Source organism: Mobula hypostoma, chromosome 6 (assembly GCF_963921235.1).
Source record: "Mobula hypostoma chromosome 6, sMobHyp1.1, whole genome shotgun sequence".
NCBI classification, from domain to species: domain Eukaryota; kingdom Metazoa; phylum Chordata; class Chondrichthyes; order Myliobatiformes; family Myliobatidae; genus Mobula; species Mobula hypostoma.
The window spans coordinates 140,386,481-140,400,575 of record NC_086102.1 but is presented as its reverse complement, the minus strand read 5'-3'; the positions used below and the strand labels follow the sequence as shown (position 1 = coordinate 140,400,575).

Genomic DNA, 14,095 nt, shown 5'->3' with positions numbered 1-14,095 from the left:
TCAGCTTGAAATGTTGACGGTTCATTTCCATGCATAGATGCTGCCTGGCCTCCGGTTCCTCTGGTGCTTTGTGTGTGTTGCTCAAGATTTCCAGCATCTCCAGAATCTTTTGTCAAGTAAAAATTAAAGGCAAGATCAACTCTTGATCTTCAGTTAGTTGCTAGCTGCAGAGATTTGTGGAAGTACATTAGCTGTATCTGTCAACAGTACTGATATCCTAAGAGGGAATGGAAAAGATGAAGAGGAATGGTATTTAAATAGGGGTGAAATCAAAATAAGGGCAATTTATAATTGCTCATTTTCTTTGGGATTCTTTTAGCTGCTAAGTCAACCAGCAGAAAATCATGAGGAAGTAACTGCTCGGCATCACATTATAGACCAGTTGGAGCGCCGATTTATTCCAAGGCCACTCAGCAAGAGCTCACTTGTCGCTGAGTTTAACAGTGAATTAAAAATCTTGAAGGAGGCGGTACACAGTGGATCAGGTAATGGTAACCCAAGCACACAAATTTTGTTCCTTGTAAATTACTGCATTTCAGGGATAAAATTAATGGTTTATTTAGAACTCTTTGACCTTAGATGTAAATCAGGAAGAGTTTATTATGTATCAAACAACTGATCAACGTTCCAGTCACCATGATGTGCACTTTCATTACTCTCCCACTTGTTGCTTCGCTGCTTTGAAGTCATGATTACTAATCACTGACAAGGTGAATAAAATTGACTTGAAAACCTGTCTGACTGCATTTGCGATACAGTGGTTTGATATGTGAACCCCTTAAAAGATGCTTGTGTGGTGAAGATTTCAATGTAATTCTGTTGAATAGTAGATGTGTGTGAATGCATTGGTAGATCATTAAGACTGTGTAAGGGAGCTAAGGTGGGTAATAAATGTGGCTTATGCTTACAGGTAATAGTTCTGAAGTAACATTTGGACAAGGTCCCTGGTTACAAGTCTTGCTGAATTGTCTTAAGCAATGGCTTCATCTCCTGGTGTATTTACAGTCTGTGCATTGAGCTTAGCTGGCATATCATTTTGTTCCATATCCATGCACCCACTGAATTTCAGGAGACTGTATCCTTTTGTAGGGAGCTTAAGATAGAGGAAACCTTAGGAAACAATGATCATAATATAATTCATCCTGCAGTTTGAGAGGGAGAAGATAAAGTCAGATGTTTTATTATTACAATGCAGTAAAGGGAATTGCAGAAGCATGAGAGGAACTGGCTAAAGTTGATTAGAAGGGGACACGAGCAGGGATGAAGGACGAGCAATGTCCAGAGTTTCTGGGGACTATTTAGAAGGTGCAATATAGATGCATCCCAAAGAATCAGTCGTATTCTAAAGGGAGGATGAGGCAACTATGGCTGACAAAGGAAGTCAAAGACAACACAGAAGGAAAAGAGAGGGCATATAATAAAGCAAAAATTAATGGGAAGTTGGAGGATTGGGAAGCTTTTAAAAACTAACAGAAGGCAACTGAAAAGCTATAAGGAGAGGAATGATTAAGTACCAAGGGAACCTAGCCAATAAAATCGAAGAGGATACCAAAAGATTTTATCAAATATATAAAGAGTAAAAGAGAGGTGAGAGTGGATATCATACTGCTGAAAAATGTTGCTGGAGAAGTAATAAGGAGAGACAAAGAAATGGCAGATGAACTTCATAAGCTTTTGCATCAGTCTTCACTGTGGAAGAGAGTAGCAGTATACTGGAAATTCGAGAGTGTCATGGGGCAGAAGTGAATGTTGCTGCTGTTACTAAGGAGAGGGTGCTTAGAAGATAAAAGATCTGAAGGCAGATAAATATCTGGACCAGATGGACTACACCCCGTGGTTCTGAAAGATGTAGTTGAAGGCACTGTCAAGGCATTAATAACGATCTTCCAAGAATCACTAGATTCTGGAATTGTTCCAGAAGGCTGAAAAATTGCAAATGTCACTCCACTCTTGAAGAAGTGAGGGAGGCAGAAAAAAAGGAAATTATAGGCCTATTTGCTTGACTTCAGTAGTTGTGAAGATGTTGGAGTCCATTATTAAGGATGAAGTTTTGGAGTACTTGGAGGCGCATGATAAACAGGCTGAACTCAGCAAGGTTTCCTTAAGGGAAATCTTGTCTGACTAATCTCTTGGAGTTATTTGAGGAAATAACAGACAAGGTAGACAAAAGAGAGTCAGTGGATGTTGTTGACATGGATTTTCAGAAGGCCTTTGAAAAGGTGCTACACATGAGGTTGTTCAGCAAGATAAGAGCCCATGGTTTTACAGGAAAGATATTAGCATGGATTGAAGATTGGCTGACTGGCAGAAAGCAAAGAGTGAGAATAAAGAGGACTTTTCTGGTTGGTTGCCAATGACTAGTGGTGTTCTGCAGCAGTTGGTGTTGGGACTGCTTCTTGTCACATTATATGTGAATGATTTGGATGATAGAATTGAAGGCTTTGTGGCCAAGTTTCTGGACATAACGAATATAAGTGGAGGGGCAAGTAGTTTTTAAGAAGCAGGGAGTGTGCAGAAAGACTTAGATTGGGAGAAGGGGTAGATAGAATATAGTGTAGGGAAGTGCATGGTCATGCACTTTGGTAGAAAGAATAAAGGTGTAGAATATTTTCTAAACGGGGTGCAAATTTAAAAATCAGAGGTGCAAAGGGACTTGGGTGTTCCTGTGTGGGATTCCCTAAAGGTTGATTTGCAGACTGAGTTGATGGTATGGAAGGCAAATGCAATGACAGCATTCATTTCGAGAGGACTAGTATATAAGAACAAGGATGTAATGCCAAGGCTTTATAAGGCATTGATCAGCCCACACATCTGAGCGGTTTTGGGACTCTTATCTAAGAAATGGTGTTCTGACAATGGAGTGGATCCGGAGGAAGTTCATGAAAACGATTCTGGGAAAGAAAGGGTTAGTGTATGAGGAACACTTGATGGCACTGGGCCTGTACTAATTTGAGTTACTAATGAGGAGGGATCTCATGAAACCTATCAAATATTGAAATTTCTGGATAGAGTGGATGTGGGAGGACGTTTCCTATAGTCAGTGATTTGAGGTCCAGAGGGACACCCATTTAGAACAGACATGAGGAGAAATTTCTTTAGCCAGAGGCTAGTGAACGTGTGGAATTCATTGAGTATATTTAAACTGGAACAGTAGTTTCTTGATAAATCAGGTTATGGGGAGAAGGGAGGAGAATGTGGTTATAATAAATTAGCCATGGCGGAACAGACAATGGGCCAAATGGCCTAATTCTGTTCCTGTGTACTATGGTCTTATATTTTCCCTGCAGATTTTAATATATATTGAATTATCCCATTTCAACCATTAATGCGCTCTTTGACCACTATCCACAAGGGGTGTTTTGGAGTAGATTATATAGTAGATTAGGCTTTGCAGCTTAATGCCTGCATTAATCAAAAACATTTTTCAAAAGAAACAATTTTCCTAACATTTGCAACAAGACTGCAGAATTGTCCATATGTCTCATTTGTTGCTCTGTGTTGGTGTAAATCATTTTCGTAATGGAAGTCAATAAAACTAAGGATTAGTGACAATGCCATCCACACAATGGAAAGGAAAATTAACACAATACTGTTAAAATGACATAAATATCAGAATGTAACCTATGTTTCTATATGACAGTAACTATTACACATTCAGATTTAAACATTAATTTATTAAAAAAATTGAATTATGGTTCAGCTTTACCAAGTCTACTTCTGTAATTCCTAGTATTAGTGGCATGCGAATGTAGCTTAGGGACTCAGTTGTATCACTATCTCTTTGCATGTACTGTTCCTTTAAGATACATATTTATGTTTTCTTCATTTTGTCAAATTTCATTGCCTTACAAATTGCACACCATTGTGCATCTTCTGCATTGAGCGCTAGATAGTCCAGTCACAGACTTCTGCTCAACTGCTGTCTGTGTACTTTCTGATTAGGTGGTGAGTGAAATGAACTCTCCTTGGGTAGTTTCTAACTGCTTAGCACAGAACTAAATAAACTTGCCCAACTGTAATAAGCAGTAACACAGCCTTAAGATTCGGACTCAAATCTCGTTTGAGCTCCTACTTTTCTTTGGCAGCCTTGGCAGAAACACCTAGTCCTGCTCTCAGATTAAAAACTGGCAAAAATTTCACATTTTCCACTACCCTTTACAAAAAAAGATTTGCATTTTATTGATATTTTCAGCTGATTACAATTTTTTTGTGCAAGACTCCTGTTGCTGCTTGCAGTTGATGAAAGTACTAAGACTCTAATCAGAAACTTGCAGTGCCATACTTGTCTCTCATAACTTGTTCATTATATCTTTGCAGCATACCAAGGCAAACCTTCCATCAGCACTGTGGGAACTTCCACATCAGCTTACCGCTTGAGTCTGGCCACCATGTCTCGTTCAAACACGGGGACGGGCACTGTGTGGGAGCAGGATAGCCAACCTTCTCATCAGGCCTCTCAGGACACACTAAGCAGGACTGATGAGGAGGATGGTGAAAGTGAGCATTTGTCATTAACAGAGCTTCAGTTTAACTTGCATGTTAATTGCTTTTAACAGACTGCACAATTTATTCCTCATTTGCATTTTTTTCCCATTTCAACAAGCGTAAGTTAGGGCTCCAAAAAATAGCATGAGCTGCAATTTCTATATTTGACACATATAAGTTGGATTGTCTTTGAATGGTGCATGTTGGAATGTTGAATGCACCGCTTTAATTTAAAAATATTTCCATTTTTAAAATTATTTGCAATAAAAATTATTAAAGCCTCACATTTACACAGGCAATTTTAATTCAAATTAATTCATCGACATGCACATACAGAGCATGATGATTAATATAACATTTTAACTTTAATAATTTTTAATTTGGGACATATTTGGCAGTTTGTCAAAAAATGTTTTCTGCTTTTTGATTGAAACAAAGCTTTCCTGCTTTACTTTTTCCTGCTTTTTTTAATCATATGATACTGGGCCACAATGATTAGGTTTGTCCAGGTGGATCCTGCCAATGTAGTTAATTAAAAATATTACAACTAGAGTTGTGACACTTAATGGCAATGGAGGATGGGGCTGCCTGCCTGCTGTAGGCATCTTCTCACTCCAACTTTAATCTTACTAACACTCCCCCTACCCAACCTTTCACTGTTTCATCTGCAATGGAGTATTAATCATGCTTATTACAGATAGAAACATAGAAAGCCTACAGCACAATACAGGCCCTTTGGCCCACAAAGCTGTGCCAGACACGTCCTTACCTTAGAAATTACTTGGGGTTACCCATAGCCCTCTATTTTTCTGAGCTCCATGTACCTGTCTGGGAGTCTCTTAAAAGATCTCCAGTGCAACATAGCCTGTTTTGTAATCTTGCTTTGAGAAAATCTATCCTAGCATCACTAGGCTAGTGGATGAAAAAGATGGGGATTTTTTTCTCTTGATTGGTGCTGAGAGGGTTTGTCAGTTCCTTGTTAGAAGGGCATCAGAGTTAAAATAGTCCAGAATACTCATAAAAGTTTACTGGCAGCCTAAAGGTAAATCAACAATTAATTCATAATTGCTGGGTGATCTTTGAAATTGTTCTGCTCACTGGTCTATGCTCTCATGTTCCACAATTTGCTGGATGAGTTTATCACATAGAACAATGGCTTGAGCTGTTCAGTTTCATAAAACACGCACTGCATCATCCTTTCAGTGTTTTAGTTACCATTTTAAATACTCTGGCACAAGAAATATTGCTTTCAATTATGGTCAATTAGATGACTATTCTACCAGTAAAGCGATTTCCTCAAATACCAGGAATTCTATTATAAAAATGTAAGAATTATCAAGTGTAGCCTGGTTTGAAATATGGATGTTCAACCTGCTTGATATCCATTATACAGTAAAAGAGGTTTCTATTTGTAATGCATGTATTTTCTTCAGAGTATCATTAACATCTTTGCATCCAATTTTAAATTAGTAGTGTCCCATAAGCAGCTTGTGATGGCCAGCTAAATTGTAGTTAGTATTTGTTAAAGGATCAAATTTTGCCAGTAAGTTGAATGAACTTGGATACGTTTCCAAATCTGCATGTATTGTTCATTTCTTTTCATATTTACTTACAACACAAAAGGAGTCTGTGCCAGGTCTTGGTGCAGTCCATTACCCACTCATTTTCCTGTAACCTGTTTTCACACATCCACCTAGACTAGGATAATCTGCAGTGCAATTAGCCTACCAAACAGCAAGTCTTTGATATGGGGGTTGCTAGGGTGTGGAGAGTTGTCAAGGAATGCAGAGCATCCAGGGGAAACTGATGCGCTTCCTGGGAATACCAGCAACTGCACAGACAGCATCTGAGGTCAGCATTGAATTGGAGTGGTGGGGCTGTGAGATAGCTGTACCACATGCAGTGCCACTGAGCTGTTCACCACCACTTAACTCTCACTCTGCCATCCATCATCACTTTTTCTCCTCATAGACAGCAGAATAAGCACGAGACAGAAAGTGGTTCCAGGTGTTGGGTGTAGCTATATACACAAGTACAGCCTGTAATCCTTTTCCTAGCTTTCTCTCTATCTCCAGCTCTGGTGGCATCATCCCAACAATATAACTAAAGGGATAAAGTATATCAAATATATCTTGTCAATATTTATTTCTAAGATCACACAGGCAAAAAAAGTATTTGGTTACAATCTACATCCTGATGAGTTGAGTTGACTAATAAAACTGATTTCATTGTTGGATGCAGAGTTGCAAGAATAAAGATATGTGATAAACCCTTCCGGGTAAGTAGGAAGTGATGTAACTAAAACCGAATATGGGAAGGAGAAATGAATATTAATGAATGAGAATGGCTAACTGAAGGAACTTTCTCACAGAGCTTAAACAGTTCATGTGGATTCTGAGTTAATGTTCCCTGTTCCCACCGTAGACGAATTGTCAATCATTCATGCTGAAAGAATTTAAACTTTTATTACTTATCAAGTATAATTGCACAGAAGGGAACTTAATTCTGACATTCTGACATTTATCAGCTTATTGGATCATCTAATTCTTCACTTTTAGAATATTTATATGAAAAAAAATCTTGTAACTATGCTTTGCAACTGCTAAATCCTCACTCTAAAACAATTTAAACTGCTTTTATTAGGAGTTCCATCATGCTCCATGTCAGCTTTATCATTTTAATCACTGTCATAGGGGCATCATAACACTGCTATTAATTTGGAAAAGTGTTTAAATAGTTTTTTTTTTCCTTTTTGCCTTGCAGACGACACTGTAAGCATGCCTAGTGTGGTTAGTGAACAAGAAGCATATCTGGCCAGCAGCATTCAAGGCCGCCGTCGATTTTCCAGCCACATCTCTACCATGTCTGCTCCTCAGTCCGATTCAGGCCCCAGAATTTTGCCCTGCCACAGGTAATATACCAAGTAATTTTCTGCTCCATGCCATATAAAACACAAATTTCTATAAATTATTAAGCTTAATTGCTCCCTCTATAAGATTTGGAATTTTTACTATGGTGATCCAGTATGGGGATATCATTGCTTAAATATTTTCTGTCAAGTTTTCCTTCATCCTGGAAATGTTGTTTTTCCACTTATCAATGTTAAGCAATATCAACTAAATAATTCATGCACTTTATTTCTGAAAGATGTAGAATTGATCATGAGACAGTTAATGCCAATTACATTATATCTGATAGGATTAGACACAAGCATTGCATATTTTACTTTCACCTATTATGAATATACTTTATTTCTTACATGCTTCTTGCTTTCTGCAGCTACAGTCCAGATACCTTTTCCAGATTACCAACTTCTTTTGACTTATGACAGTGCTAGAGAATGTAGAATAATCTGGGGACTACACAGAATGTTATTCCCACCTATATTGCTCATTTACAATTGATATAGCGTAGTATAAGAACTGATAACACAATCTAAAGTTGACTGATTAAAAATTAACCTGATGTTTTGTATTTAGTTGGATTGTGGCTGGAACTGTGCCTATACCATATAACTTGCTTTGTCAGTTTGCTCTGTTGTTCTTTTGGTATATGATTTTACTTGCATCTTAAAATTTACATGCATATTATCAATATTTGGAACAAATATTACAATTTCTGTGATATACTTACAAATTATATGCAAAATTACACCATGGAAATTGTGACATGTTGAAACACCACATTTTCAAACTGTTGTTTTAATCTTCTGAAGGCCATAAATTGAGAAAAAAAATTGGTAAAACAAGTCACTCTATTTTGTTAGAATTCACTACCTCTGTATAACAATGCCATTAAATGCTAACAAATGTAGGTGGCCATTCCAAGAACTTCAGCTTAGGAACCACAATATTCTTCACCATAATTTCTTCTATAATTTATTTATGTTAACCTGCCGTTGTTGTACTTTATTGCAAATTAATCAGTACCATGATTGAAATGAACAGTATTCCCTTACTGAAGGGCTTGGAGGTAATTTCCTGCAATCACCTGCAGTAGTTCTGGAACTGCTCTGGCTACGCATTTTCTCCTTCAACCTCGCATATATTGTTATGTTGCTTGAACGTGTCAGAAATCTGATTAAAAGGCGGACAATGCTTGGATAATCATATTCATTTTCAATTTGTTTACCAGTAGTATAATTAGCAAAATCACTATTAATAAATTAAGATATAGAAATAGTTAAAGAAATAGTGGCAAGAAATAAATTATTTTACATTTCTTGTTTCTATGATTAATTAAAATTGATACAGACGTTCTTGAAAGAAGATGATGTTATTGTCAACATTTACATTTAGATTGCTTTCTTAAATTGCACTCTAGTAATCGCTACTATGTAATGTACTCTGAAAACAAAAACAGCATCTTGGTTCTGAAAACATTTTAAACATTTGTTTTGAAGTGTTATTTTCTGCACTATGACTATCCCTTTTAATCACAGAGGTTTCTGGACAGGTGCAGCACATTCAAGTATGTCAATTGCTTGTTTAAACTAGCTACTAAATGACAATCAGAATTAATATGAATTGCCTCACCCGATGTCATTAATGCCACCTCCACGCAGGATTGTTCTTGTGGTGTAAACTATACTTTATAATTTCATGATTTGTTTATTTGCTGGAAAAAATGCGAAGTTTTGAATTTGTAGAATACCTGATGTCCTAAATATATACTATATATTCTGAAGATAGTAATAAATAACATTTTATTTTCAGGTATAATAAATCTTTGATGTTATAAAACAGATTTATGCCTTTCTCAGCTGTCTATTTTTGCTGTAAGAGGAGCTCCGACATTGATTTGTTTTTGTGGACAATATTACTGTGTGAAATCTATTGAGTTTTTCAAGTGTTTTGAACATTAATTTGATCTTCTAGTCCCTAAACCTGTATAAATTTATATTAATTTTTTGTGGTGTATATTAGTTACATGCTGTTGAAGAGCATGTAAATTTGTGAATTGCCCTGTTTGTGGACAAGGCATGCATAATTTCCTTAAATACTCATCTCCCTGCTCTGCAGTGAACCTAATGTCCTCGATGAATCCCAGGGGCTGGCTGCTGAGATTAACCTTTCTAGGTACAGTGTAATGTTGTATTTATGTCATATATGTGTGGCAATCCTAAAAAAAAACGATTTCCTTGTCATTTAACAAGTCTTGTTATTTAGTTATCATTTAACCTTTTTCCCTTAAAAAACATACTTCCATTCACCTGTCTTTAATCTCATAAATTTTTGTGTTTTTTTTTGCCTGTGGAACTGTGATATAATTAAAAATCAGATCTCCTGTGAAGATTCCCAATGCACTGATTTACAAACTCATGGTCTCATAGTGTTCATTAATGCACATGTCCCACTTTTGTAATTAATCAAGTCTTTGATGGAAAATTGGATGGCAAAGGTGGAAATGTGGCTTAACACAATTACTAAGAAATAGGAAATAGTAGAAGGCCTCTTTTTGATGACTTATCTCTGTCCACTGCAATGTATTTATCCTAATAGATTTAAATCCAATCATAAAAGGCAAAAGCTGAAATGGACCTAAAGTGGCAAAGATACAAGAAATTAAGGGGACAGGATATTTGACTAATAGGATCACTTGGCTATGAGCCGACATGGGTCACATGAGCCAAGTGGTCTCTTTCTGTCTCATTATATAACCTGAGAACTTTTAGTGAAATCTCTGCACATAACTTACTGAGAAACATTTTCACTCTTTAAGCTGTATATATCTGTCTCAGTCTCTGTCATTATATTAGATTTAGTAATGGAAAGCCGGATATAATGTATGTGATCATTGCATTATTGATTTAAAAATTAATGCTCCCATTGTGTGCATGTTTCCCCGCAAGTTGTGAAAGTGACACTGAATAAAGGTGAAGGATGTAAAATATGAAAGATCTATAGTAGATCAATTGCCTTCCAATCTGATTTTCACACCAGTATGCTGTAGTCTCTATTCTAGACATTTTTCTACTCTAGTGTTATTGTTAACACATTTATCTAAGGACCTGATCATTTTTCCCTGTTAACTTTACTTAATTAACTCAATTACCCCGTGCTATTTCAATGGATACAGTGAAGGGCAATTACATGAAAACATTTTATTCTGTTATTCCTCCCTACTAAATATCCAGACCTCATGTCACAGTCTATCACATATCATCTATTAGCATAGCTCTGTCTATTACCCAACAGTTCTAATAGCCTTAAGAACGTAACATCACAGGAACGTCTAGCATGGAGGCAGGTCCTTTCTCCACAGCTTGTCTGTGCCGATTGTCGTCGGTCTATGCAAATCCCATTTGCCCGTATTGGCTTGAATTCCTCAATGCTTTTCCTAAACAAGTAAATGTCATAATTGTATCTGCCACCACCACCACCTCTACCAGACAATCACTACCCTCTGTGTGACTGTGCCTTAGGTCTCCTTCATCTTAAGTCTGTGCCCCCTAGTTCTAGGTCTCGGAAGAAAGGTTCTGGCCATGCCCATCACTTCTGTAAACCTTCATTAGATCAAGCCTCACCCGCCTACCTTCCGTTTGAGAATGTGTGAGCTCAGTTTTAGTTTGACTGTGATCTTATTTACAAAAGTAAAAAAAAATTACTGCTCATCTAATCGGCCCAACAGATGCAGACATAATAATGTGGGTGATTTCTTTGGGACAGCTGTGTGTAGAATCAGTACCAGTAGATGCTTTCATATACAGCTATGTAAACTGAGAAATATGGACAATTTTCAATTTAGCAGTAATATTTCTTGAAATTGTAATTATATTGAGTAAACTAGAATTTTGATTCCCCTTTTATTCTTTATTGTTGCATAATATTTGAAATAATACTCCACCATTGCCAGACATATTTTTGTGAATCAGCAAATCTTTGTGATCTCAGTAGTTTTTGCTTCTGTTTTAGCAATTTTACCTTCTGAGTGAAATTATATTCAGCTCAGCTGTTTGCATGTGGGAAGAAATTTATTTAGACTGAAAAACTAATATTGTTTTGGCAAAATGAAAATATTGCTTATTTTAGTATTATTTACACAGGATTTCATCATTTTAGTAAAATCCTCATCTTGCTAATTGTTGGACTTAGCTAAGACCAGAAGTAAGTAATTAGGAAAGAATTTTATTAAATTACTAGCTGTAAAATGTTTTAAATCTTAAGTGCATGAAAATTTCAATTAAAACATTTCAGATGCACAAAATACAATCCTGAAATTACTTATTGTCCTGTAAATTAAGCTTTAATTGAGTGACTTTAATTTATAAACAATGTACTTGCATGAATTAAAAGGAATATTTGAGATTTTCCCAGTCAATTGGTCTTTAGGACTATCTATAAACTAAGCTATAGCACTGACATCACTGTTAGATTAGAACTGCTTGTCACAAAAACATGAAGCAAGAACTGCAAACATGAGGAAATCTGCAGATGCTGGAATTTCAAGTAACACATAAAAGTTGCTGGTGAACGCAGCAGGCCAGGCAGCATCTCTAAGAAGAGGTACAGTCGACGTTTCGGGCCAAGACCCTTCGTCAGGGCTAACTGAAAGAAGAGATAGTAAGAGAATTGAAAGTGGGAGGGGGAGGGGAAGATCTGAAATGATAGGAGAAAACAGGAGGGGGAGGGATGGAGCCAAGAGCTGGACAGTTGATTGGCAAAAGGAATATGAGAGGATCATGGGACAGCAGGCCTAGGGAGAAAGAAGGGGGGAGGGGGGCAGCCCAGAGGATGGGCAGGGAGTATAGTGAGAGGGACAGGGGGAGAAAAAGGAGAGAGAGAAAAAGAATGTGTGTATATAAATAAATAAATAAATAACGTATGGGGTACGAGGGGGAGGTGGGGCATTAGCGGAAGTTTGAGAAGTCAATGTTCATGCCATCAGGTTGGAGGCTACCCAGACGGAATATAAGGTGTTGTTCCTCCAACCTGAGTGTGGCTTCATCTTTGCAGTAGAGGAGGCCGTGGATAGACATATCAGAATGGGAATGGGACGTGGAATTAAAATGTGTGGCCACTGGGAGATCCTGCTTTCTCTGGCGGACAGAGTGTAAGTGTTCAGCGAAACGATCTCTCAGTCTGCATCGGGTCTCGCCAATATATAGAAGACCGCATTGGGAGCACCGGACGCAATATATCACCCCAGCCGACTCACAGGTGAAGTGTCGCCTCACCTGGAAGGACTGTCTGGGGCTCTGTATGGTAGTGAGGGAGGAAGTGTAAGGGCATGTCTGTCCACGGCCTCCTCTACTGTAAAGATGAAGCCACACTCAGGTTGGAGGAACAACACCTTATATTCCGTCTGGGTAGCCTCCAACCTGATGGCATGAACATTGACTCTCAAGCCTCCGCTAATGCCCCACCTCCCCCTTGTACCCTATCCATTATTTATTTATTTATATACACACATTCTTTTTCTCTCTCTCCTTTTTCTCCCTCTGTCCCTCTCATTATACCCCTTGCCCATCCTCTGGGCTTCCCCCCTCCCCCTTTTCTTTCTCCCTAGGCCTCCTGTCCCATGATCCTCTCATATCCCTTTTGCCAATCACCTGTCCAGCTCTTGGCTCCATCCCTCCCCCTCCTGTCTTCTCCGGTCATTTCAGATCTCCCCCTCCCCCTTCCACTTTCAAATCTCTTACTAACTCTTCCTTCAGTTAGTCCTGACGAAGGGTCTCGGCCCGAAACGTCGACTGTACCTCTTCCTAGAGATGCTTCCTGGCCTGCTGCATTCACCAGCAACTTTTATGTGTGAAGCAAGAACTGCTATACGTTTTATTGAATAATTAAGTCTTGTAATCTAATTTGTGTTTAATATGCTCATCAGGGTTGCGAGTGTACAAAGTGAACCTGGTCAGCAGAATCTTCTTATCCAACAACCTTTGGGAAGAAAGAGAGGTCTAAGACAGGTGAGGGTGAATTATGAGCTTTCAGAGTAATGCAGAAAGCTCAAGAATTAAGCTATGAATGTTATTTTGAAACGGATAGGGTGAAAAAGTTGCTTTAATATTCTGACGTTCCTTAAAACAAACACATGTATTTGTGCTGATCAGCATCTTGGCTCCTGGTCTGTGGCTTTATTTATAATGTGTAGTTACATTTTGTGCCGCGTGTAGATCAACAATAGACAGGCTAAAACACCAGCAGGGTTTGTCAGGCCAGGCCTCTGTTAAACTCCACCTCACTTGTCAATGATTAGTACAGACAGGGCACACTTGTGCTCATGATTTGTAATGTTGGTACCTCTAGATAATTGAAATGTGTATCGCTGGAGACGCTTGTTGGCTGTGGCCTTCCTTACGGTGCATTTGGGGTCGGAACCACATTTTAATCTACGTCATAAATACGCACTCAGCCAAGGTTTTCCTCCCCTGTGCCCTCAGAGGAAGTGAAGTGTATATTGAAGAATAATCTTTCAGCCTGCTCTACCCACTTAAAATTACATCAGTATCTTCATCCTCCACGATTAAGTCAAAGCTTGGCATTGTATTAATTCAGAAACAAAAGTTCTGAACTTAAAGAGGGGTAACTTTGAAGGTATGAGACGTGAATTAGCTAAGGTAGACTGGCAAATGACACTTAAAGGATTGACGGTGGATATGCAATGGCAA

The 14,095-nt window shown here is 38.0% G+C and overlaps 1 protein-coding gene across 8 annotated transcripts in view; it reads left to right on the top strand.

Annotated features, from left to right (window-relative positions):
- Positions 1 to 14,095, top strand: part of LOC134348442 (protein unc-80 homolog) — a 238,655-nt gene that overhangs the window by 213,039 nt on the left and 11,521 nt on the right. For 5 of the 8 annotated variants that reach the window (XM_063051833.1, XM_063051828.1, XM_063051827.1 and 2 more), the window contains 5 exons: positions 320 to 485; positions 4,318 to 4,497; positions 7,249 to 7,396; positions 9,507 to 9,563; positions 13,312 to 13,393. In XM_063051833.1, the coding sequence (XP_062907903.1) occupies positions 320 to 485; positions 4,318 to 4,497; positions 7,249 to 7,396; positions 9,507 to 9,563; positions 13,312 to 13,393 (633 nt within the window). The remainder of the gene's footprint in view (positions 1 to 319; positions 486 to 4,317; positions 4,498 to 7,248; positions 7,397 to 9,506; positions 9,564 to 13,311; positions 13,394 to 14,095) is intronic. The other 3 variants (XM_063051834.1, XM_063051829.1, XM_063051830.1) reach the window with 2 other exon arrangements.